This window comes from Rhinoraja longicauda, chromosome 7, assembly GCF_053455715.1.
Source record: "Rhinoraja longicauda isolate Sanriku21f chromosome 7, sRhiLon1.1, whole genome shotgun sequence".
NCBI lineage: Eukaryota > Metazoa > Chordata > Chondrichthyes > Rajiformes > Arhynchobatidae > Rhinoraja > Rhinoraja longicauda.
The window spans coordinates 47,832,725-47,860,142 of NC_135959.1; the positions used below are offsets into that span (position 1 = coordinate 47,832,725).

At 39.8% G+C, this 27,418-nt stretch overlaps 1 protein-coding gene across 1 annotated transcript in view; it reads right to left on the reverse strand.

Annotated features, from left to right (window-relative positions):
• Window positions 1–27,418, reverse strand: part of atm (ATM serine/threonine kinase) — a 110,184-nt gene that overhangs the window by 29,547 nt on the left and 53,219 nt on the right. The window contains exons 27-43 of the mRNA XM_078402472.1: window positions 26,429–26,547; window positions 25,712–25,838; window positions 24,698–24,897; window positions 24,022–24,196; window positions 22,585–22,749; window positions 16,715–16,847; window positions 15,787–15,882; window positions 13,988–14,147; window positions 11,802–11,952; window positions 11,103–11,279; window positions 10,209–10,386; window positions 7,137–7,224; window positions 6,611–6,769; window positions 4,140–4,248; window positions 2,766–2,854; window positions 1,369–1,471; window positions 218–366 (exon numbers count right to left, since the gene is read on the reverse strand). Of these exons, the coding sequence (XP_078258598.1) occupies window positions 218–366; window positions 1,369–1,471; window positions 2,766–2,854; window positions 4,140–4,248; window positions 6,611–6,769; window positions 7,137–7,224; window positions 10,209–10,386; window positions 11,103–11,279; window positions 11,802–11,952; window positions 13,988–14,147; window positions 15,787–15,882; window positions 16,715–16,847; window positions 22,585–22,749; window positions 24,022–24,196; window positions 24,698–24,897; window positions 25,712–25,838; window positions 26,429–26,547 (2,378 nt within the window). The remainder of the gene's footprint in view (window positions 1–217; window positions 367–1,368; window positions 1,472–2,765; window positions 2,855–4,139; window positions 4,249–6,610; window positions 6,770–7,136; window positions 7,225–10,208; window positions 10,387–11,102; window positions 11,280–11,801; window positions 11,953–13,987; window positions 14,148–15,786; window positions 15,883–16,714; window positions 16,848–22,584; window positions 22,750–24,021; window positions 24,197–24,697; window positions 24,898–25,711; window positions 25,839–26,428; window positions 26,548–27,418) is intronic.

A 27,418-nucleotide genomic window follows, 5' to 3' on the forward strand; every position in this document is an offset into this window, starting at 1 on the left:
AATAGAGCAGTGGGCTTAAGAGAATTGTTTATGCAATTGCGAGTTCACGTAAATCGCCTATTGCGTAAGTCGGGCAGTGCCTGCATTTTGATTGTGATCTAGTTTGAAGTCCAGAATCTGTATTTATAATTAATGCATTTGTATGATAAGATGACAATCTTACCATAAAAGTGAGAATAAATTCCAAGTTTATTGTAGCAGAAAACTTTGTATTTACTTGCTTGGAGGGATATGATCCCACTGCATGTTTCTCCAGGCTGCCTGGAAGCGGATTTCCTGTAGTTCCTCACACCATTCTGTGTTTTCAACTTCAAGCCCCTTTAGATATGTAGTTAGAATATGGCATAGTCCAAAGTTCTGTAGAGCCTTCAATAAACAAGTACAAATTAATCTTGGTTATCATCAAACTGAGCATGTTAAATAGAAAAATACGTGCAGAAAAGCATTGTCCACAAATAGATCGGCATCTTATTAATCTCTAGGTGTCACTTGATGGCACTATCTTGACTCCCTCCATTACTTAGCTTATAATTGTGATGTCAATGTAATAGCAACTGCAACTAACCCTAAGTAGATGTTAGCTATAAAGTTATTTGGCTATCCTGAAAATATGAAAGACATTATAAATGTGTAGAAAAGAACTGCAGATGCTGGTTTAAATCAAAGATAGACACAAAATGCTGGAGTAACTCAGTGGGACAGGCAGCATCTCTGGAGAGAAGGAATGGGTGAGGTTCCGGGTCGAGTCCCTTCTTCAGACTGATGAAAGTCATTATATAAATGCACGCCTTTCTTTTCTCATCAGTCATCAGCTTTTTTTGTAACTCTGCGAGCTTTTATCTTTTGATGCTAATGAGGAAGAAACCAAAGGAGCAACTGGGCTGAAATTGTTTTGCTCCAAGTTGCTAATGATTATTGAATAAATTATGAAATTATTCTTATTCAATTTTCGTTTTTTAGGTTGCTGGTTGAGTACTACATTAATGGCATGACTGTTCAAATCAAAAGAACATTCTTTCAGGCTCATTCACCTCACCACAAATACAATGCAACGTACCAGTAAATCAAGATAACATTTTGTAATGTTACTCCTGTGATATCTCTACCATATCCAAACTGCTCTGCCTTTATGAGGATTGCAGGCAAGTAGCTGGGCATTTAAAAAGCTGCCAGGAATAGTGAAAAAAACCAATACCATAGAATGGACAGTCATGGAAATGTTCCCTAACATTTTCTGCAGGTTTATTGAATGAAAATCCTGCAGATCCCTTTCTGATTTTCCATTGTCTAAACTAGGCAGCTATGATGGTTATAGTTACATAGTGCATGTTTAATACTAGTGTTAAGACCCATATGAAAATAAACTACCTGAACAATACCAGCTTGGCGTGTAGAGACAGGAAGATTCATTTCAATATCATATGTTACAAGAGCCTTGTCCCACAGCACTTCATGCTCATATGTTCGAACTCTGTTACATTGAAAAACAAAATATTAAAGGTTAATAACATCTAAAGAATTAGGATTAGTTACAAATTAAATTAAATATTAGCGGGCATTTTGTGCAAGAATATCTCTTGTATATTGTCTGAAACTAGTTTCTTGGAAATATTATATTTACCTGTGCACATGATAAATATTTGCAGTTGTGCATCTTAAGTTCAGTTATACGAACACCAACTCCCATTTTGAAGCTCTAGAATTACTGAGCAATGCAACATGTTCAATTAAGAGAATGTTATTCCCCATAGGTCAACAAATCTATTCCAATCCTGCTTACTCCCTATCGTTAAAGATTCACCTTTTTTTTCAAATATCTATCTAATTATCAATGTTCCACTGCATAATTATATTTTCTATCCAACCACCTTTAGTAATTCATTTCTTTCTGATGTCTCTGCAGCACTTGTGATTGTTTTAAATTTATTCTGATTATCAGATTCCCATTGGTTCACACCTTTCCAGAAATTAAATTAGGTACATCCTGCATTAGTTTTCTCTATACCCCTAACATGATTTCTACATCATGTGAACGGGCCATTTAACATTTGATGCTCTTTTTGGATCATGGCAGGGAAATTGAAATATGTTGTCCTGGCACCACCTATCAATGGGCAATCCTGGGATAACATGGTCAAAATAGCACAATATTAAGTCCAGGCATATACTTGAGTTACCTTCATCTTTGAACCTCCATGCACTGTACTGAGGGCTAACACACTGCAGGTTGACCTCAGTGACCTGTGCTTGGTCCCTGAAACTGCCCCCCCCCCCGCATACTTAAACTCTCCTGACATTGGTCCTGATCTCCCCATCAATGTACTGCTGCTTCCCAATCCCAGGACATACTTTCCCAACCTGTGCTATATTTCATCCTAACCATTCCAGCTACCAAGTGTTGGTCTCTTCCTTTCAATATACACTGCCAGATTCTGCTTATCTTCCAAGATCAAGCGACTTTCTCAGAATTCCCATCCCTCTTTCCCCACCAAGGTCATATTTCTTCCCCCACTACCAAGATTCAGACTCTGCCCCGATCCCCCACCTCCCTACTCTTTAAGCTGTGTTCTGATATCCCCAACCTTAGGCTTGTGGCCGTCAACATCTTGATACCAAACTCAAAATAATTGCAGGTAAGTGAATTTATCACTGCTGCAAAGTCTAAGAAGTATGGTATGATTTACAGACAATAATGGGAGAAATAATACAGAATGTAACTAAATCAGTCAGACATAGTGGGAAGTATCAATAACGTCAGGTTTTACCTGGCAAGTGGGTGCAACATCTTCCCTCCACCACAGCCATATAAACTATCAGGTTCTCCTATACTTCTGTAAACTTCAATCAGTAGCTCCTGTTGGAAAATACAACAGCTTAAAGATGAACAAGATATTTTATCAACTTACTTTCTCTGATGCAGTAATACTATTTCCTGGAGCCTTTTGATTAGCCAAAGATTGCCCTTATTTCTTTTGAAAACTTATTTATTGTTAATTCAAAGGTACAGACATGTTTAAAGGCTATCTGACTGAGGTGGTTGTTGATGGTATGCGATCTGGTGATGAGATCTCGTGGAATATGTCCAATTGGATTTTGCTGTAGATAGTAAGCAGAGAATTGGTCTTCTATTTGGCAGCCCCTCAAGAGTTGAGCACGACATATTTTCACTGAGTAATGGAAAATGCTTATTCCCAAATTTCTTTCATATGTGATGGCTTTTCCACATCAGCTATCACAGGAACATGACACAGCGACAGGTAGGAAGGTTAAGGATGACCATGGTGATGATTTTCCCTACGTCATCCACGAGGCTGCTCCGTAACTACCGTGACTGGATTTACCTTGTTACTTGAAGGCGCAATAATCATGCCACTTGGCATTTCCTCCTTTTTCTAGGCATGGATGATGAGATGGTGAATTTGAGACTTAAATTTCTCTGTGCTAAATTTAGAACCACAAAGGATACCATCCACTTCTGAGATATTTGGATTTGGTATCTTCAAATTCTCGTTGGTCAGGTGTGGAGACTAGGTCAGATGCTGTTGGACGATGTCAAGGACAGTCATGCTCGAGTAGTTATTTTAAGTATTCATCCCAGAAGATGCTGAATACTTCTCTGCCTTGTTAAATTCACTTCTGTTCTTGTTTCTGCTCCCTATCATGTGCATGCAGAGGAGATTAGTTTAACTTAGCATCATGTTGGCACGGTTATTGCGGGCTGAAGCACCTGTTCCTGTGCTGGTACATGTCCAATGTAATCTATTATTCATAGATTCCACTGTTATAAGATGAGGTTTTTGAGATATATCATTGAAACAGGCCCTTTAGCCCACCGAGTCCACGCCAACCATCAATCACTGTTCACACTAGTTCTGCTTTCCCAGAAGAAGACAGAGTGCTGGGGTGTTTGACTTTCGTGGGGAACATGGATAGATGGCTTTTAGGATCGGGACACTTCTTCATTTGAGAACTTCTTCAAAGTCGGCCTACCTTGAGGAGATTTCACAATGGAGCAGTGCAATGTAGAACTTTCCTTTTGTAAACCAGCACATGCAGTTCCTTATATAAGCATTTAATATAATCTTGTCTTGGAGACTTTGTTGCAGATAGGAGATGCAAGAGCCATTTAGTTTCTGTACCTGTATGCTCATCCCTGTTTCTTCTCTGCTTTTGCTGCTCAAGCTGGAGATCGTTTGTTCTTGGCTGCCTTCATCAAACTTTAAGTTGCGAGCTGCTCTGCTGGAACTCCTAAATACCATAAATAATGATTTACAAATGTATTGTGTTACTGAAGCATCTTTTACAAGTATCTGTTTCTAGTTATACAAAAATAACCATTCACACATTAGTTTTGCAGCTACTGACTGCTACATTTTATTTTCATACGAAACATTCCTTTGGGTTAATTTTTGACCATCAAAATTGATTAAGTTTGGACTGAGTGGGAAATTAACATTTGGAACCCAAATCCAAGCTATACTTCATCCTTTAGTTTAGTTTAGAGATAGTGTGGAAACAAGCCCTTCGATCCACTGAGACCGCTCCCACCAATGATCACCTGTTCACACTAGTTCTATCCTACACACTAGCGACAATTTACAGAGGCCAATTAACCTACAAATCTGCACGTCTTTGGAGTGTGGGAGGTAACACCCAGAGAAAACCCACGTGATCACAGGGAGAACGTAGAAAGTCTGTACAGACAGCACCCGTAGTCAGGATCGAAACTGGGTCTCTGCTACTGCAAGGTCAGCAGCTCTATCATTGCGCCACTGTGCCGCTCACTTTACTGAAGACATAAGGTGGACAGCAAAAAAAATCCACTCTCAGAATGTGGATAGATTTTACGCTGGGTGAAAAACTTAATTTCAACACGTGCAGCGTGAGTTCTCTAGCTTCAAATACCACTTGCTTTCCCTCTCTCTCCATACCCTTCCCCTTCCCAGTTTTCCCACCAGTCTTACTCTCTCCGACTACATTCTATCTCTGTCCCACCCACTCCCCTGACATCAGTCTGAAGAAAAGTCTCGACCCGAAACGTCACCCATTCCTTCTCTCCAGAGATGCTGTCTGTCCCGCTGCGTTACTCCAGTTGTGTCTACCTTCAGTTTTGATAAACCAGCCATATCTCAATTTCTCCAGATATGCTGGTTAATCCAGCATTTTGTGTACATCTCTGGTGTAAACCAGCATCACAGTTCATTTTTATTATATCTCAAGAAAATACTGCTACAGCATTACTTGTGTGTCTGAAGAAGGGTCATGACCTATCCATGTTCTTCAGGGGTGCTGCCTGACCCACTGAATTACTTCAACACTTTGTCTTTCTTGAAAGCCAGCGTATAGCTGCTAGCCAGAACTCTTTTATTCCGATTCAACAAATTTCACTGTAAATGTTCTATGATCTGTTGATACCCTAATCTCCCTCACGCTTACTACCCCAAACCCATCAACCATTGTATCCAAAACAGTCCTGCCATAAACATATTTCATCTCCTTATAAACAACATCTTGTGCCATGCCACTCCCACCAACAATGCTCTCCATATGTGCACACACACAAGATCCATGCTCCTCTATTGTACATTTTCGCACCTGTAGATGGCTCTTCTGTCAAATCAGACTGACCACTGGGTGAAGGTCAGAAAGCAACACGAGGAATTTGCATTCTTATTCATTTTCTAGCCAGAGTTCAAAAATCACAGTTAGAATGCACGTCTTCAGGCAACTGCCATCCTGCTATTGACCATGTTCTTATATCAGGGAGAAGTCAGTGATCCTGCTTCAATTTTACTTAGCTCTCGAGAACTGGAGGACATATGTTTAAAGTGAGGGGAGAAAGATTTAATAAGAACCTGAAGGATAACTTTCCTCCCCACAAAGGATGGTGAGTGTATGGAACGAGCTGCCGGAGGTACTATCACAATGTTTAAGAAACATTTAGATAGGTACATGGATAGGATAGGTTTAGAGGGATAAGAGCCAAATGCATGCAGGTGGGACTAGTGTAGATGAGACTTGTTGGTCGTTGTGGACAAGTTGGGGCCTGTTTCCACGCTGTTTGACTTTATGACTCAATTTTTTGCACATGCTTTGCTTAAGAATTTAAAAGGATGAATAAAATTTTCTGGTTTCAAATTTTAGATGTCTCCCTTAGTTGATCGCTTAGTGATCCTTTCAATGTTTACTGACTTTAGCAAACAAAAATACGATTAGCACCAATCCATTCACTATAGGCTGAGGCCGTACATTCAAAAAGAGGACGAGGTTCCAGATAAATTTAAATAGCTGTCAAATCAAAACAGAAAGCTTTTAATTAAATATATATTATTTCAGACAATTTAAGAACACAGTGAAACTTTTGCAAAATATGGTAAAGTTTAAGATGGCACTATTTTATATTTGTTATTTGTTTGTGGACATACCATAGGTCATAGCAGATAACTGAAGAAGGGTTCCAAGCTGAAATGTCACCCATTATTTTTCTCCAGAGATGCTGCCTGACCCACTGACTTTCTCCAGCACTGTGTTTATCTTCAATATAAACCAGCATCTACAGTTCCTTCCTGCACATGACTTTTTATGATTTGCTACAATTTAAAGGGAGTACCTTTTCAACTCCTCCTCTTCAGATCTGATTTTATCAGCATAGATTTCTGCATAAAGCAAGGCTGTAAAGTGAGCTGCACATGACTGGGCTGTCAAAGCAACTTCCAAATAATTCAGATCCAGCCAGAAGTTGTCATCCCATACAGTGCTCAGCTGATGTCTGAAATGAGAAAAATATCAAATATCAAAAATAAAAGTTTTCTCTTGACTTCATTTCAAACATTTAAAATTAAACCAAATCAAATATGCTGTAATCAACTTGAAAAATGTGATAGTATTGATGCAACATTAAAATAAAAGCACTGTGTTCAGGTTATTCATTCCAGTAACAGTCTGAGAAACAAGGCTAGATGAATACTTTAGATGCAACCATTCAACAATACTCATAGGGACTTAAATTTTTATGAAGAGTTGCAGCTTTTTTTGCTAACCTACTTTTTTTTCTTCAGATGCTGAATGACCTGTTGTGTCATTTTAGCATTTTCTGCTACATAAATTAAAAGAATATAAACAAATTTTGTTGAAACCTTTTTTGCTTGCGCAGGTAATCGACCACAGCCAGCATTGTGCGCCGAGAAGTCTTATCCATAGATCCATGGGGAAGGCTGTCCGTTTCTGACGAAATAATAAAACCAGGTTTAACAAATGGGAATACAGAAAAAGCTTCATATAAAAATGTAACCGCTTTCACAACAACTACATTGTTTGTGAACATTGAATTCTCTAATTTGAGGTGACTAACCTACAAAACAGCCCCCCCCCCATTCTCCCTCCCCTCCCCCACCTCCTCTCTTCCCAGGAGCCAACCTGGACTCGCACCCATTTCTCCCCTTCCCTTCCATCTTCATTTCTTCTTCCGGCTTCACAATTTGCACTTCCATCCTTATTTCACACCTTTTGCCTTTTCTTCTCTGGCCTTTGTCCAACCATCTGCCTTTCGAAAACTTCCCTCACCTATCCACCTATCACTCGCCAGGCTTTGTCCTTCCACTCCTCTCTTCCAGCTTTTACTTCCCGCCACCACAATCAGTCTGCAGAAAGGTTCTGACCCGGAACATCACCTATCCATGTTCTTCAGATATGCTGCCTGACTCGCTGAGCTACTCCAGCACTTTGTGTCGTCTTTTGATTGTACTCACAACTATTCAGAAAATATGTGATTATCAGAAATGCTTTGTCAAGGCAAAAACTTTGATTCATCAGAAGATAAAAAAGACTCCTACCATACTGATGCCAATATGGTACTTTAGCCATACTTGAAAGGGAGAAATTAGTGTTGAATGACAGTCACTGCCATACTTTCCTTGAAGGGACTTCAGAAGGCAGAGGGACAATGAAGTGCAAATTTGGTGGGGCAGAGGGGATAGTTGTTGCGAAAAAAAATAGAATATTCACGATACAAAACTGATGGCATCAAAGTAGAAATGGTCAAAAGCCTTACATTCCAAAGAGATAAATGTCACCAGCAATTTGGCCTGGATCAGCCACATCGAAGCTATGGCCAAGAAAGCACACCAAAACTACTTCCTTAGTAGCTTAGGACCATTGGTATGTCTCCAATAGCACCATAGAAAGCATTTTATTGGGATGCATCACAGCCTGGTTTGGGATTAGCTCCATCCAAGACCACAAGAAATTGCAGAGAACGGTGGACGCAGCCCAGATCATCACGGAAACCAACCTCCCTTACACTGACTCCATTTATTCTTCACACTGCCTTGCCAAGGCCACCAGCATAATCAAGGACCAGTCTCACTGGTACAGACATTTCAAAACATATACCTCCAGATTCAGGGACAGTTTTTCCCCAGCTGTTGTCTGGGAACGGAACGGTCCTCATATCAGCTAGGGTCCGGTCCTGACCTCCTATCTACCTCATTGGAGACCTTTGAACCATCCTTAATCGGACTTTCTCTTACACTAAATGTTGTGCCCATTATCCTTCATCTGTGCAGTGTGGACAGCTTGATTGTATTCATGTATAGTCTTTTCTTTGACTGGATGGTAAGCAAACAAAAGCTTTTCCCTGTACCTCAGCACACGTACAAAAATAAACTAAACGAAATTAAAATTAAGTTAAACTGAAAAGATGAGGATTTTATTAATGGAGTATTTTTAAATGATGGAGCTTTTTCCTGTAGTTAATTTGAAAAAATAGAAATTATTTTTGTTATTGGTTTGACAATAAGAGGCCTTTAATACTGTCAGTGTGAGAGTAAGATGAGAATCTATATACAGAGATACTGTTAAAGTGAGAAAAATTGCAACATCAGAGAACTTTACTTACTCAGACAAATTAGTGGAAAGTACAAAGCTAAGGGGAGAAGTTCTATGTCCTATAGTTTCTACTTAGGCAGTCACTGGAGATCAAGGATCACTTACTTCCACTTGCTTGTGGGTTCTGATGTAATTGAAGAGGCCAATGTAAGAACCATATATTGTTACGCAGATGAGGCAATGAATGCGTGGCACAGTACTTGGTTAATCTGTGCAGTTGTGCGCAATTCTGCAATTGCACACTGGGCAGTGATTCCCAGCAGACGGTGGGGATGTATGATTTTTTTTTAAAGGAGGTTTTGAGCATATTGAATCTTTTCCTATGTTTGTCTGGTAATCTTTTTGCATGCCAGATTTCGGAAAAGATTGTTTGCTTCAGAAGTATGATGAAGGGCATCCAAAAAGGAATAATGGATTGCCCCGTGTACTGTAGTATTTTGCAAAGAAATCTCAAAAAGGCCGATCCAAAGTTAGCTACGGTCTGAAAGAGGCTGCAACAAACATAGAACTAGTATTGCTAAAACAATGGTAGGGATGGTAGAATATTCAAAAGGATAGATATGATCATCATAAAACATAGGAGCAGAAATAGGCCATTCGGCCCATTGAGTTTGCTCTGCCATTCAATATGCGCACAAAACAAAATTTAAGTATTCAGCTTGTACAGATAGACAATCTACGTGGAACTATTTTAAACTTAGAAAATGATCCAATGCAAAAAATATTTTATTTAAGAAATATACTGAAAACAATGATCCCAATTAATGGCTCAGTGGTGGAAATACCAAAGGGACAGGCATTATTACAAAATCATGAGAGGAATAGATTGGGTAAAGGCACAGAGTCTCTTGCCCAGAGCTGGGGAATTGAGAACAGAAGAGATAGGTTTAAGGTGAGGGTGGGGAACGATTTCATAGGAACCTGAGAGTAACTTATTTTTACACCAAGGGTGGTGGGTGTATGGAATGAGCTGCTGGAGGAGGTAGTTGAGGCAGGTACTATCCCAACGTTTAAGAAATATTTAGACAGTTTCATAGATAGGATAGGTTAGAGGAATACGGGCTTTACACAAGTAGATGGGACTGGTGTAGATGGGACATGATGGTGGGCAAGTTATGGGCATGAGTGTGGGCTAGTTGGGCCGAAGGGTCTGTTTCCACACTGTATGACCCTATTAGCTAATTATCTGAGGTTTCATACATTCTTATTTTCCAAAGTAAGATTACTTTCCAAAATAATTTAATACAAACTGATATATAACACCATCAAATTGAAATGCTTATTGAAATACTTTTTCAGTGGACTCGTGTAAAATCCATTACCTGAGTCAATAATGGCTGGTGTGGTGGATCTGCTAGAGCTTGATCCCATTCTACAGCACACATTAAAGAAACTTTGAATGTGGTTAGATAACAACCCCTGCCAGCAACTGTTATCGCCATGAAGGAGAATATCATGGATCAAGTATGGAAGAACCATCTGGCAGAAGTCAGCCTTCACCTGATGAAACAAGGTAACAAACATGAACAAAATCAAATTTGAGGTTATAATGTACAAAGTTTAAACTCTGCAGATAGCTTTTTAAAAGCTTCACATTCAATTCCAACTACAGTATAAGTTTCAAAACATTATTTTTTATTGGAGCTCGCCAGTTCTTGGTTTTGCTAAATCTAAAAGAGAAAAGATAAATTGATAATAAATAGAGAAAAACTAGAGGTTGTGCTACTGATGTAACTGGAATAAGTGATTCCAAACAACCTGGATACTTAGTTTGTAACTGGGCGCTTGCTTCTTTCAAACTCCCCAGCAAAATGGTCATTACATTAGACACAAGGAACTGCAGATGCTGTTTTTTCAAAAAAGACACAAAGTGTCGTAGTAACTCAGCAAGTCAGGCAGCATCTCTGGAGAACATAGACACGTGATGTTTCTGGTTGGGTCCCTTCTTCAGACTCACTTCTGATCTGCTGAGTTATTCCGGCATCTTGTGTCATTTTCGGCCATCGTGTTACTTACTCAAAATCCACAAATGTAATGAAATTAAGAAAACAATTCCTAATATACAGAAATAATTAATAATCTGATAAGAATGCAGGGGCCACTCAGACTGAGCAGTCAACAATTGTGGTTGCATTGGTACAATGTTAATGTTTAAATATAAATTTCAAGCAAAGGCACAAAAACAAATTTGGAGAATTAAAAAGGTACCGGATTACCTCACATAGTGGCTTTATTAACTGTAGAACTTCACTCCTCACACCTCCACTGTCTAATAGTTTACAGGTTAGTGTTTTCAGCCATGTGTCATGGTTTACACCCTGAGGTATCCACAAAGAGCTGTCATCAAGAGTTTCAGAAGGACTGGATCTGCTGTCTGCCAGCAACTCAGGAACCTAAGTCAACAAATCATAGGTTTACACAATGGTTTTATTGAAAGGATACTGATATTACAGGAAAGACACACTACAGAATCACAGGTGAATGCAAAAGGTTAGAGGATAAAGTCATTATTTTTTAAAAAGGAGTTGCATTTTGGCAACGGGCAAGGTTAAATATACAACAAAAACCATGAAATAATCATTTCATCCATTAGAAAAATGATGAACAGTAGAAAAGAAAGACCAAGTTGACAAAGGAGAATTTAACTTTAGGGTTAGTACCCGAGCCAAAATGTAGGATGTGATATATTTTAAAATATGAAAAACATGATCACAATAACTGCTGAAAAAAATTTAATCAGAAAACTTAAGACAGACTGAACCAAGTTATGTGAAAAGCAATAACATGATACTAAAATAGATAGTTTAGTGGTGGAGTTATTATCTGTACATTAGGTAAGATGTAGCTTCAGATCAGATTGTTATTCTGCATCTACACAGTGAATATGATGCTTCACTGTGTTCAAGGATAATTACCTTCATTCTGGGTGTTCGGAAAGGTTGTAAATACATCAACATAGGATCAGGACCATTGGGTTCATTCTTACTTAACTCCCAGAATTGGTGGCCTGTTTGGGTGGCAAGTATGTTCTTTGCACATTTAGCAGCCGCAAAGCGAACATCAATACTGGCAGAAAAGAACAGGAAGGCTAGATTTTGTAAAAGTAATCAGTAAACTAACAGGATTTTTTCTCACACCTCTTTGATTCTAAACCAATAGTACCTGAAAATGTACAAATGACATTCCTTTGATGGAACTATAATATGCCCAAGATAATCTATCGCTCACTTTGAACTGGTTAGCTGGGCAAGTTTAGACTGGGTTCACTTTGAACTTGGGCTGATTGCTCCTCCAATTCTCCCCAACTGCAAGGATTCTTTAAATTGCCCAAAAAATTAAGATATGGATTAAACTTTGCTCTCATGGAATTTATGTGGAAAAAATAAATAAATCAACACAATTTTTTTTACAACTTGCAGATGGCATGTATCACGCGCAGCGTTCGATAAAGTGGGCCACACCATCCTTATTGACCGTCTCCGGTACGCGGTTGGCATTGATGGCACTGCCCTGAGCTGGTTCGCTTCGTACCTCAAAGATAGGAGTTTCGCCATCAACATAGGCAGTTATTCCTCTGCTCCAGCTAGCCTCTCCTGCGGAGTTCCACAAGGCTCCATCCTAGGCCCCATTCTCTTCTCTCTATACATGCTCCCCCTTGGCCAAATCATTCAAAGGCACGGCATTTCTTTCCACTGCTATGCCGATGACACTCAGCTTTACCTCACCCTGAAACCCAACAACCAGTCAAATTTAAACAGCCTCTTACACTGCCTTGAGGACATAAAATGTTGGATGGCACAGAACTTCCTCCAATTAAATGAGAGCAAGTCTGAGGTCATCCTATTCGGCCCCCCCGACTCCATCAAATTGATAACAGGCAGTCTTGGAAGTCTATCCTGCCTAGTCAAACCGCATGTCAAAAACCTCGGCATGATATTTGACTCTGCATTAAAATTTGATAAGCAAGTCAACGCTGTGGTAAAAGCCAGCTTCTTCCAACTTCGAACCATAGCTAAAATCAAACCTTTCCTCCAATTCGACGACACAGAAAAAATCATTCACGCTTTCATTTCCTCCCGCCTAGACTACTGCAACTCCCTATACACTGGGATCAGCCAATCTTCCCTGTCCCGCCTGCAACTGGTCCAAAACGCCGCAGCGAGACTCCTGACGGGTACCCGTAAAAGGGACCACATCACCCCGATTCTGGCCTCTCTCCACTGGCTCCCTGTACGGTACAGAATCAACTTCAAGCTCCTCTTATTCACGTATAAAGCCCTAAATGGACATTCCCCCCCTACATCAAAAATCTTCTAACCCCCCTCTCTAACTCCAGGTCCCTCAGGTCGGCCGACTTGGGGCTACTCACTATCCCGCGGTCTAGGCTTAAGCTCAGGGGTGACCGCGCTTTTGCGGTTGCAGCTCCTAGACTGTGGAACAGCATCCCTCTCCCCATCAGAACTGCCCCCTCCATCGACTCCTTTAAGTCCAGGCTCAAAACCTATTTCTACTCCCTAGCGTTTGAGGCTCATTGAGGAGGCGCTGTGAACTGTTTGCGTGCTACTGTATGTTTCATTTTTTTTCCATTGGAACCTAATCAGATGTACAGCACTTTGGTCAACGTGGGTTGTTTTTAAATGTGCTATACAAATAAAATTGACTTGACTTGACTTGACTAATTTTTTAGCAAAGCAACCTCCACGCTTCTCCTGTAACCTGCAGCGAGAGATCAGAACATAATTTCGAGCTGACCAAATAGACATTGCAGCTGAAATTTTAGACTATTACTTCCAACACAGGATGAATAGTCACAATGTATCAACTACAAGGGAAAATCGAGATTTCACCTGGGAGTTATATGTTCCATGTACACGGAAGTATGCAATAAACTCTTCAACAAAATCATGGACAAGCAAGCCTAATTAAAACCATTGTGTGCATTTTGGTGATATGATGCTACAAAACTATACAAATAATATGCTGTGCAATAAATATAATGATTCACACAAATTCAATCAAAAGGGTATATGTAATGCAGACTTTAGCGATCTGCAAGGCGTTTTTTGCTTTTTGCTTCATTTCAAAACATGCATAAACTCACCATTGGTCAATGAGAGCATTATTAATTACATCGAGGAGAATGCAAACCAATTTAGAATTAACTTCTGACGTCTTGAAATGAAATTCATCTTTCTTGTTTTTTAAAGCAATGGTGGAAAAGTCAATTGGACCCATTTCTCCAAAGCACTTGCCTGCAGCTTCTGAAATCACAAAATGAATGTAAACTTCAAGGATACATTCAAATAATAATTGCTGCAAACTAAATAATCCAGAACCTTTAAACTGCTTTAAAGGTTTTCAAAATGAATTGACTAACACATCAAAGGTGGACACCACACTGCAACTTGCTAAACTTGTAATGTAACAGGTTCAAGGGAAATGATCTTCTTCAGTGCTTTTAAATCCAACGGTATTATCAAGTGAAGACAGACACAAAATGCTGGAGTAACTCAGCGGGACAGGCAGCATCTCTGGAGAGAAGGAATGGGTGACATTACGGGTCGAGACCATTCATCAGACTATTATCAAGTGGCTCTGGAATAGAATACTGTTTGATCAGATGCACACCAACCCCAGCATCAAACGCATGCCATCTTCTACACCAGTCATTAAAATGTGAGATGGCTCAGAGATAGAAGGAACTGGAATCTTGAGCAAAACACAAAGTGCTGAGGAATACAGCAGGTCAGGCAGCATCTGTGGAGGCATTGGACAGATGTTTTAGGTGGGACCCTTCTTCAATCTGAAGAAGAGTCCAGACCCGAAACATCATCTGTTATTCCCTTCACAGCAAGGTGGAGCAGCGGGAGAGTTGCTACCTTACAGCTCCAGAGACCCGGCTTCAAACCTGACCACGGGTGCTGTCTGTATGGAGTCTGTACGTTCTCCCTGTGATGCATGGGTTTTCTCCGGGTGCTCAGGTTTCCTCCCACACTTCAAAGACGTACAGGTATGTAGGTTAATTGGCTTCAGTAAAATTGTAAATTGCCTCTAGTGTGTGTAGGATAGTGTTAATGTGTGGGAATTGCTGATCAGCGCAGACTCAGAGGGCTGAAGAGCCTGTTTCCGTGATGTATTTCTAAACTAAACTAAAAACAAAGATGCTGCTTGGTCCACTGAGTATCCCCAGCACTTTGTGTTTTGCTCAGAGTTAATTGTCGTTTATTTAATGATAAAGACTAATTTAAGCAGAAATTGAAGAAGAATGGCTCAAACTAATTCTGGACAGGATTCTTACTTCAACTGAACATTCTGCCAGTTCAGGCTGGATTTTACATCATACGAGACATATTCTACGTTTTAAATCCCAATTCATTTGTCATTTTTGAACTCAGCTGGGAGATTGGTTTGTTGGATTGTGGTCCTGTGATGTGCGTTTCAAATATTACTATGTTAAAGGGGCTAGCACGTGAAAGTTTTTGATTGATGATATTTGTTTATTCATCCTGAAAGGCACTAATACTCCTTAGCAATGTCCATTTATTCCTTAAGGTTTTTTAGGTTGTTGGTTCCAATGTGTGTTGATAATGCTTTATGAAGAAACATTTCCAGTCCTAAAATTGGCATTTATATAAATGAACCAGTGTCCATTTGGTCATTTAAAAAACATTAATATACAAGTAAAATGAGTCCATAAACTAAAGGTAGATACAAAATGCTGGAGTAACTCAGCGGGTCAGGCAGCATCTCTGGAGAGAAGGAGGAATGGGTGACGTTTCGGGTCGAGAAAGGAAGAGTTTCTAGCTTTCTAATACATTGCTATTCTCTATGAAGACCACCAGCTGAGGATCATGTTTTTTTTCTCCCACACATTGAATCACAGGCAAATTAAGCACTCACCCAATATTTCTTTTCCAGCAGGGTGACAGATAGCAGACTTGCACAATTGCAGAAGATTTACGACTAATTTCACAAGGACACTGGACTCTGGATCATCTGAAGACATTTTAGAAATGCATTAAATCAAGTCTAACGGTATAGCTTGTAACTTTTAAATAATACAGCTACAGGAACTTCCACCGTTTGTACTGAAATTTATGATATAAAGTACGCACACATTGCAATTGTACATTCATAATGCAGTCCTATTGGAATGGTGGAAATTCAGCCAGCCACAAAACTGAGCAAGGCATCTTTTCATTTTAAAGAAGGAAATGTACACGCCTTCTCGAGCCCTCTCTTACCTCCGGCCCCACACACTGATAACACAAATAAAACTAAGGATTGAACTTGGATTGTGAGGTTAAAGCTGCTATCTAAGTTAACATTTTGTACGATCTGAGTGGTTTACCAAGTTTTGCCAGAAGGATAAGATAAGCAAACCTAATCACTCAGAGGGCCACTTGCCGAATTTCCTGGGAGGTCCTCATTACTGCTCTCCTGCTCCGGTCAGTCACGTGGCAAAGTTCCAACCTTCTATAGCTTGGAACCAGAGAGGCTTGGGACCACAGTCGTGGAAGGCAAGGGTGGGTAGCAAACACATGCCTTCTTCTTGGCTTATAAAATCCCATTATTCCAATTTAACAATTTGGAGTAAATTCCTACTATAAAACAGCAGGTTTAATGCACACACCATCTAATTTAGTCTATTGTAACAGTGCTGCAGTCAGGTCAATATGTTGACACGGTAACATTTATCCACAAGAAAGATTTAGTGAAATGCAGCTCAATTTTACAGCTTGTTTTTAAACATGATTGTGCTCTACTGAAACAACATTTTCATGTACTGCTGCCAGGATCTTTATTCATTAAGATACCATCAAGTTACCTTGACATTCTTTTAGCAGAATTTTAGTGTCCTCTTTATGAAGTGCTAGCTGTTTTTTTAGATCATTTAATCCCACAAGCCTAGTCAAGGGCAAGGAATCGCAGGAATTGACTGAGAGGAAGTGATTGATTTCCTGAAATAGAAAAAATAAAGTAGGTAAAGGAAAACATAAACTTATAATCACCTTATTTTTTCTTCTACAATTGACTTCTACCTCATTTTCTGTTATCAAACTTCTTCCGTTATCCAGGGAATGAAGTCTGTGTTTCTGTAATCTCTCATTTATGGCCGGCTATTTCTATCTCTATTAGTCTTTTGTGTCATTGTCTGTGGATACAGTTCCTCTACACTTTGAACTTAGTTATTTGGATGCTTCATGTTCACTGTCCTTCATTGTCTTCTGTTTCTTTGTCCTTCTGGTGTTCAAGACTTCATCGATATCAGCCCTGTTTGATTTGTTCTTCCATAACATGAAACTCAGCTCACTTCTTCCAATATTTATTTCTCTTTACCAACCACAGGCATCTAAACTTCAAGTTTCCAAGTCCTGTAAACATTAGCACCCAGAAAGACATGGATTCAAATGCCAGAGTGGACTTGAGTAGATAATGTTGGCTGAAATTTCAATTTAGCATCGATGGTGTGTTGCATTATCAAATGTGAAGTCTTACTGATTAAATTTAACTGAGGCTCTATGCATCTATATGCAGGGTGACATGGTGCATTCAAAGAAAAGCAAAGAGTTTTATCAAGTGTCCTGGTCAATATCACTACTTCAAAAATTTCTCCCACAAAATAATTAATTGGCAAATTATTATCAGTTTATTATTGTCATGTGTATCAAGATACTTTGAAAACTGCTTTATGTGCTATTCAGTCAAATCATATTATACACGAGTACAATCAAATCATACAAGTACAATGGGTACTACAAAGTGAAAATTAAACTGCAGAATATAGTATTACAGCCACAGCGATAACGCAGATTTAAAAAAAAATAAGTGCAAGGTCCAGGATTGGGAGATCAGGACTACACCCTTGGTTCATGTTAGATCCGTTCAATTGTCTGATAATAGCAGGGAAGTAGCCGTTTCCATTGCACCAAATTGAGGACATTTCTTCGCCACCGTTAATAAAATACTGGATGGACTTCTCATAAGCTAGGTGTGCAATTCTGATTCTCCAACTACCTCATTGCAGCCCTTGCACTTTACTTTTGTCTGTACTTTCTGTTGCACTATATTTTGCTCTGTTTATATTTTTCCTTGCAGTATCTATTGTACTTGTGTATGATTTGATTGTACTCATAAATGGTATGATTTGACTGCGTAGGATGCAAAAGAAAGTTTAATTTGTTTTGTGGTAACATGCCACAGTATGTTTTTACAGGCAAGAACGGCCAACTGCTTTCAACCCAGGAGGCGCAGCTCGACAGATGGGTAGAGCATTTCGAAGAAGTCTTAAACAGGCCACCACTGGCAGTGCAGCCACATATTCCCAAAACCAGGATACCACTACATATTAAGTGTGATAGACCAACAAAATCAGAAATAAAGGCTGCAATCAAGCAACTGAAAACTGGCAAGGCTGCTGGCCCTGACAATATTCCACCTGAAGCCCTTAACGTAGACATAGACTCATCAACAGACATGCTCTACGGCTTCTTTGGGAGAATTTGGGAGGAGGAAAAGACACCCACAGAATGGGCAGAAGGATACATTGTGAAACTGCCAAAAAAAGGTGACCTAAGAAAATGTAAGAACTACCGAGGGATCACCCTACTTTCTCTACCCAGTAAAATTCTCAACCGGGTCATCCTCAACCGTCTTCAGGAAGCTGTAGACGAGAGGCTATGGGACCAGCAAGCAGGATTCAGGAAGGATCGCTCATGCACAGACCACATAGCAACACTACGCATCATCATTGAACGGTCTATTGAATGGAACACGTCCCTGTACATCAACTTCATCGACTTTGAGAAAGCGTTTGACAGCTAAGACAGGACAACACTATGGTGCCTAATGGACCACTATGGAATTCCCACCAAGATCATAAACTTAATCAAGAGCTCGTATAATGGAACCTCATGCAAAGTTATGCATGCAGGCCAGCTCTCCCAGAGCTTTAGTGTCAAGACAGGCGTCAAGCAGGGATGTCTACTGTCACCATTCCTGCTCCTCCTGGCAATTGACTGGATCATGATGGAAACTGAAGGGAAAAGAAATGGAATTCAGTGGACAATGTGGAAACAGCTAGATGACCTTGACTTTGCAGACGACATAGCTCTCCTTTCACACACACAGATACAAATGCAGGAGAAGACGGACAGACACTTACAAGCTGCAACAAAACTTGGTCTTACACCCAATACAGCAAAGATACAGGTGATGAAGATCCACCCCAAAACCAGCAACCCTATCCTCATGCACAGCACTGCCCTGGAGGAGGTAGAAACATTCACATACCTAGGCAGTATTGTGGACACCACCGGAGGGGCAGATGCAGACATAAAAAACAGAATCAATAAGGCTAGGGTGGTGTTTAATATGCTCAGGAAGATCTGGAGCTCAAAATACATCTCAATCAACACCAAAATACGCATCTTTAATTCAAATGCGAAGCAGGTAATGCTGTATGGATCAGAGACATGGAGAACAACAAAACACACAACAAACAGGCTGCAAACATTCATTAACACCTGCCTCAGGAGAATACTAAACATTTGGAGGAGAGACAAAGTAAGCAACGTGGACCTGTAAGCAAAGAACGAGCCAGGATCCCATTGACTTGCAAATTCGAAAGAGAAAATGGAGTTGGATTGGACACACCCTCAGAAAACCTGCCACAAACATCACCCGGCAAACCCTGAAATGGAACCCCCAAGGAAAAAGGAAAAGAGGTTGCCCCAGGAACAGCTGGAGAAAAGGTGTCCAGGCAGAAATGTCTGAGAGTGGGCTCAACTGGGGAGATCTCGAAAGAACCGCCAACAACCGAGTGAGGTGAAGGACATTTGTCAATGGCCTATGTTCCCTGGAGGAGCCAAGGGCTTAAGAAGAAGAACTACCTCATTGCAGCCCTTGCACTTTACTTTTGTCTGCACTTTCTGTTGCACTATATTTTGCTCTGTATATATATTTCCTTGCAGTATCTATTGTACTTGTGTATGATTTGATTGTACTCATAAATGGTATGATTTGACTGTGTAGAATGCAAAAGAAAGTTTAATGTGTTTTGTGGTAACATGCCACAGTATGTTTGTTTTTTTGAAGTTTTTCACTCTTCTTGCTCTTTAATTGATCTCATCTTCTTTAGACTTTAGAGATACAGCACTGAAACAGGTCCTTCGGCCCACCGAGACCGCGCTGACCAGTGATCCCACCTTACACTAGCACTATCCTACACACTAGGAACCTACAAACCTTTGGAGTGTGGGAGGGAAACGGATCCGGCTCCCGAGAAAACCCACGCGGTCACAGGGAGAACGTACAAATTCCGTACAGACACCACCCACAGAAGATAACTAAAAAGACAATACGGGGAGAAAAGATGTGGTACGAAGGTAAGCTAGCCAAGAATATAAAGGAGGATAGTAAAAGCTTCTTTAGGTATGTAAAGAGAAAAAAAATAGTTAAGACAAATGTGGGTCCCTTGAAGACAGAAGGTGAATTTATTATGGGGAACAAGGAAATGGCAGATGAGTTGAACAGGTACTTTGGACCTGTCTTCACTAAGGAAGACACAAACAATCTCCCAGATGTACTAGTGGACGGAGGTCCTAGGGTGACGGAGGAACTGAAGGAAATTCACATTAGGTAGGAAATGGTGTTGGGTAGACTGATGGGACTGAAGGCTGATAAATCCCCAGGGCCTGATGGTCTGCATCCCAGGGTATTTAAGGAAGTCGCTCCGGAAATCGTGGACGCATTGGTGATCATTTTCCAATGTTCTATAGATTCAGGATCAGTTCCCGTGAATTGGAGGGTAGCTGTTATCCAACTTTTTAAGAAAGGAGGGAGAGAGAAAACGGGAAATTATAGACCAGTTAGCCTGACATCAGTGGTGGGGAAGATGCTGGAGTCAATTATAAAAGAAGAAATTGCAGAACATTTGGATAGCAGTAACAGGATCGTTTCGAGTCAGCATGGATTTACGAAGGGGAAATCATGCTTGACTAATCTTCTGGAATCTTTTGAGGATGTAACTAGAAAAATGGACAAGGGAGAGCCAGTGGATGTAGTGTACCGTGATTTTCAGAAAGCCTTTGATAAGGTCCCACATAGGAGATTAGTGGGCAAAATTAGAGCACATGGTATTGGGGGTAGGGTACTGACATGGATAGAAAATTGGTTGGCAGACAGGAAACAAAGAGTAGGGATTAACGGGTCCCTTTCAGAATGGCAGGCAGTGGCTAGTGGGGTATCGCAAGGATCGGTGCTAGGACTGCAGTTGTTTACAATATAAATGATTTAAATTATGGGATTAAAAGTAACATTAGCAAATTTGCAGATGACATAAAGCTCAGAGAGTTGTAAATCTGTGGCATTCTGTGCCTCAGAAGACAGTGGAGGCCAATTCTCTGGATGCTTTCAAGAGAAAGTTAGATAGAGCTCTTAATGATAGCAGAGTCAGGGGGTATGGGGAGAGGGCAGGAACGGGGTACTGATTGTGAATGATTAGCCATGATCACATTGAATAGCGGTGCTGGCTCAAAGGGCCGAATGGCCTACTCCTGCACCTATTGTCAGGATCGAGCCGGGGTCTCTGGCACTGTAAGGCAGCAGCTCTACCGCTGCACCACTCCTCTCCAACTTATTATACATTTGTTTTAAAATTCTCAATTTAATAAATACTGGAACAGTCCAATCTATAATGTTTCTACCAGGAACCAATAAAAGAAGCAATATTGGATCCAATGGAAGTCAGTGTAAGTGGCAATCCATTTTGCAAAGTGCATGGCTGGACATTGACTATGGAGACAAGGTACACACAAGGAACTGCAGATGCTTGTGTGACAAAAAGACACAAAGTGCTGGAGTAAGTCAGCAGCATCACTGGAAAACATTGATAGGCACCATTTTGGCTCAGGATCTTTCTTCAGACTTTAGAAGAGTCTGGACACGAAACATCACCTATCCTTGTTCTCCAGGAATGATGCCCGACTCACTAACTTGAGTCACTAGCACTTTGTGTCTTTTTTGGTCATTGACTATGTTAATGTCAAGAAATTCAGAAGATATAAAGAAAGTTGACAGGATTTCACTGAGTGGCAAAGCATACTCCAAAAGCTGTAGGAAATTGGGAGGAAAAGCAACTCATATTTTGCTTGGGCAGCTTACAACCCAGCGGTATGAATATTGATTTCTCTAACTTCAAGTAACCCTTGCTTTCCCTCTATCTACATCCCTCCCCCATCCTAGTTCTCCTGTCTTCCTGATTAAATGTTACTGATTGTATGCCGCGTTGTCACCTTCACCAGAGCTTACAATGAACCATTCTACATTTCCTTATTATCATCTGTTTAAATCTTTCATTTACACACCTTACCCGTCCACATATCTCTAGTTTCCCTTTCCCCTGACTCTCAGTTTGAAGAAGGGTCTCGTCCCAAAACGTCACCTATTCCTTCTCTCCAGAGATGCCGCCTGCCCCGCTGAGTTACTCCAGCATTTTGTGTCTTACTTTTCTTGGTAACTTCACATTGAATTCTTTGAGTCTGCCTTTTACCCGAGAATTAAATCTTTACCCAATTATAAGAGCATATAGGTTTTTCGGATTAATGATAGTAATGTGATACTTCAGGTATAGTATTTTCACAAAATAAAAAGCATGAAATTCAAACCTCATGGCATACATTAAAAAACGATTTTTACCTCCAATAACGTGAACCTTTTCTTACTATACTTGATTTTCTCCTGGATAAGACGCAGCTCTTTGAATTCAGGAAGATCAGGGAATGGATCCAACCGTCTAATTGCATGGTATAAGTTTTTATTGTCTCGATTAGAAATCACTAGATACTTCAACAACGTTAGGGCCTGGAAGAATCACAACTATAAATCACTAATTGTTTATATCAAAATTAAAATTGAAAATAACACTCACGAAGAATCTTAAAACATTTATAAAGCAGAATGGAAATAATTATATGCATGATGCTTGGCTCCTACCAAGTTGAACTTTAAAATCACTCACCTATTTCTATACTCCAGAGATGCTGCCTGACCTGCTGTGTTACTCCAGGTTAATGTATGAGGAGCGTTTTGGGGGTCTGAGCCTGTATTCGCTGGAGTTTTGATGGACGAGGGGGCAATCTCATTGAAACCTACCAAATAATGAAAGGCCTAGATGGAGTGGATGTTTCCAGTGATGGGAGAGTCTAGGACCAGAGGGCACAACCTCAGAATAACAGGATGTACATTTAGAGTGGAGATGAAAAGGAATTTCTTTAGCCAGAAGGTGGTGAATCTGTGGAACTCATTGGCATAGACGATGGTGGAGGCCAAGTCATTCGCTATTTTTTAAAGCGGAGATGGACAGGTTCTTGATTAGTACGGATGGCAAATGTTTTGGGGAGAAGGCAGAAGAATGGGGTTGACAGGGCAAAATAGATTGGCCATGATTGAATGGCGGTGTAGATTTGATGGGCCAAATGGCCTTCTACTCCTGTCACTTATGACCTTATTAATGGCCGAATGCTGCTCCTATGTCTTATGGTCCCTTGATCCGACCAATTTACAATTCTTATAGGTAGACACAAAATGCTGGAGTAACTCAGCGGGACAGGCAGCATCTCTGGAGAGAAGGAATGGGCAACATTTCGGGTCGAGACCCCGAAACAGCACCCATTCCTTCTCTCTAGAGATTCTGCCTGTCCCGCTGAGTTACTCCAGCATTGTGTCTACCTTCGATTTAAACCAGCATCTGCAGTTCCTCCCTTACAATTCTTATAGCCGTGTATCAGAATCCCTGTTTCCTTTGGACTCATAATTAGTGACTTCCTTTCAGCCGTGTCAGTCTGAATCTTGAGATAAACCCCTCTAAATAACTATCCCTTTGCTTCCCACTAAAGACCTAACCCAACCTATTATAAGCTTAGGGTTACAGATGTTTTTCAACCAGCTATTGACTTTTTGATTGTGCCTTTGATATACCATGGGATATTATTCCACATTAAAAGTAGCATAAGAGTTCAATTTTGTAGTAAGTGTTTAACATTTTTTTACTAAGTTGCAAAACATATATAATTAATCCAATAAAACTTAGAACAAAGAAGCCGACAGAATCATTATTACACATCAATGTCTTACCTGTTGACGAATCTCTGGCTGTTCCTGGACCAATGGTGTTAATGTACCCACAATGACGTGAAGATGATTTTCCAGTGCATCCCCACAATGTTCTACAGCAGTTTTACAAGTGGCATTCAAGAGATCACAGCACAGAGAAAAACTGCGTGTGGATACATCATCCATGTGTGCTGGCCTATAAAGAAAAAAATGTAATGGACAATCTGAAACAATGATGTGCAAGTATAAGATGTTGGGGATATATTTTGGTCTTCCAAGTTATCCGAGTGTGTACTGTTAATTCGGACATCAGCGAGCCTACTGCTCACCATCCACTATACTACCAGCCTCATAATTTTGTATTCATCGAAGCTAATGGAAATCAAATTGTTTTGCAAGAGTGGCCCATTCACCAACATAATAGCCTATTAGGTTTTCCACACTGTCATTTATATTTTGTAAGTAACATAAGTTTGAAAGGCACAGAGCTGTGGCGAGCTAATGCAGAAACATGAGCTTTACTTTGGTATCAAAGAGGCCTGAGGAAATTAAAAAACCCTTTGTTTAAGAAAAAAGCTTATTTAGAAAGTGGAGACTACAAATTTTCAATTGCAAGAGATGTACCCCAAGGCATACACTGATCAAGAATTAATTGTAAGCAAACTTGAAATAAATTATTAATAAGAAAAGAACTGACCGACTATTGATGTGGTGAATCAGACTATAGATGACGTCACGGAGAACAAATGCCCACAATCTTCCCAGTCCGTCCATAATCTCTTTCAGTAGCAAATTTACAAACAAGCGATACATCATCAAAATTCTATGCTTTTCATAAGCACTGGTACTCTCTGCTGCCTTCTTACAAATTGCCAGCAAGATCCTTTGTATTGAATCCTGTTTACAACACAAGTTGCAACAGATTTAATTATACATGGCTTCTTAAAAAGAATTGTTGAGATTTTCAATAATATACATTTGAAAGACAAAGCGTTGCAATGAGTTAATGCAGAGATAAGAAAAATAAACCCAACATGACACATTGTAAAAATTAACCAATGAGAAAGTTTGCTATTAATAAATAATGGCAGAAAAATATGATATCTCTTAAAAAATCCTCTGTTGTACTTTTTGCTTAGAGTTACTGTGCGGAAAAAAGCCCTCCGGCCCAACGAGTCTGCGCCGACCAGCGATCCCCGCACACTATCCTACACACACTGGAGACAATTTTACATTTATACCAAGCCAATTAACCTACAAAACTGTATGTCTTTGGATTGTGGGAGGAAACAGAAGGAATAGGTGACGTTTCAGGTTGAGAGCCTTCTTTAAAGGCTAATGGGTCTTGACCCAAAACATCAGTAGAATCTAAATCTAAAATCTAAATCTAAAAAAATCATCCATACCTTTTCTCCAGAGATGCTGCCCGACCTGCTGAGTTACTCCAGCAGTTATAATCTGGCATTTCCCAGTTTTCACAAAAATATTTGTTAGACACTCTATGTATGTAAATCCAGCTAGGAGTTAGTCTTCTCACGCAAAGGAATGTTCTGAATTCTTGATAATTTTGCAGTGCATGCACCGAGGTGCATTACTGTGAAGAATGTTACACCCACTCCCACCCTCCAATCAGCTAAAACAACTAAAAAGCAGGATTTATTAGTAAGTTCACAAATGCAAGCACAGAAAGTGGATACAAGAAAGAACTTACAGGGATTTTTGAAAGTACTGCCACAAGTGATTTGAACTTCTCTTTATGGCAGCTGCCAATATACTCGAGAGTAGCTTTGATAATGTAGGAAGGAAAATGAGGTGGGTTAGGTGCAGGATCCATTGGCCTGAATAAAAGAGGGAAATAGAATAGCTTTTGACTCTTAAGCAGAAAATTACAACTATTATTTCATCATACAAAATTCTGGAAAAAAAATCCATCGACGCACTATGGATCACAATAACTATCTGATTAATTTCCTAGTAAAATGGCAAGTCATATCTATTTATTTACATTTATTTACTTTGAAATTAATGCTGCACAATTCACACTATTTACAGATTTGATCTCCAGTTGGATAAAAAATATTCAAGGGATAATGGATAAAACTAATTAGATTTCTCTTTTACTCATACAAATTCAAAAGATCTATTTAAACATAAACACACAAATGGAATTAAACAACCTTGTTTAAACAGAAAAAAATATTACTTTATTCAATAGATTTTGTTGCTTATGCAATAAAGGTACTGATATTGAAAGGTTAAAACATATTTCTTATTGTGGAAAAATAAAACAAAACTACAATTACAATAAGCTTGCTTAAAAAATAACTACACTTTCCACAAGGTTCTAACAGCATTGTTACAGGCAAATCATTGCCCATTATGTCTTATCAGTAAAAAAATAGATTCAAATGTACTTTAGTTTCCTTACCCAACAAACTTCCCCAGCTCTACACCATTTGCTTCATCTTGGTTAGGAAGATCATACAAGGTATTGAGCACCTCAACAACAATCTCTGGCAAGTTGTTGAGGCTCAAATGGTCAATTTGCTTTTTTTTTAAAAAAGGAAAAGATAAATACTAATGTTAAATATTATAAACATCCTAATTTTTAAAGCTTTCTTGAAAAAAAAATGCATTCAATACTTTCATTATTTCTGAAATATTTCTTATCTTTTCTGATAAACTACGATACGAGTATCAGTATACTGACTTCAGATTGCATGTAACTGAAATGCACCAGAGTTTACATTGTCTATTGGAGTCACAACAATAACAGGAGACATATTACTGGGTGATATCCAAATTTTAACTGGAGAGTAAGAGGGAGAGGCAAAGTTACTGTGTCCGCCTTGGCCTACACAATCTTCCAGTTACCAAACATTTTAACCCCTTCCCACTCCCATACTGACCTTTCTGTCCTTGCCTTTCTCCACTGTCAGAGTGAGGCCACACTCAAATTGGAGGATCAACACCTCATATTTCACTTTGGCAGCTTACAACCCAGAGGTCTGAGTATTGATTTCTCTAATTTCAAGTAACCCTTGCATTCCCTCTATCTCAATCCCTCCCCTACCTTACTCATCCTGCTAGTTTTACTGTTCGTATCTCCTCATTATCACCTCCTCCACAGCCAACAATGGGCCATTGTGGGTTCTTTGGGTGCCGGCACCAATCTGTTCTGTACCTTTTCATACCTCTCGTTTCCCTCTCCCCTGACTCTCAGTCTGAAGAATGGTCTCGACCCAAAACGTCACCTATTCCTTTTCCCCAGAGCTGCTGCCTGACCCGCTGAGTTACTCTGACCTTTTGGAACATAGAAAATAGGTGAAGTAGGCCATTCAGCCCTTTGAGCCAGCAATGCCATTCAATATGATCATGGCTGATCATCCAAAATCAGTACCCCATTCCTGCTTTCTCC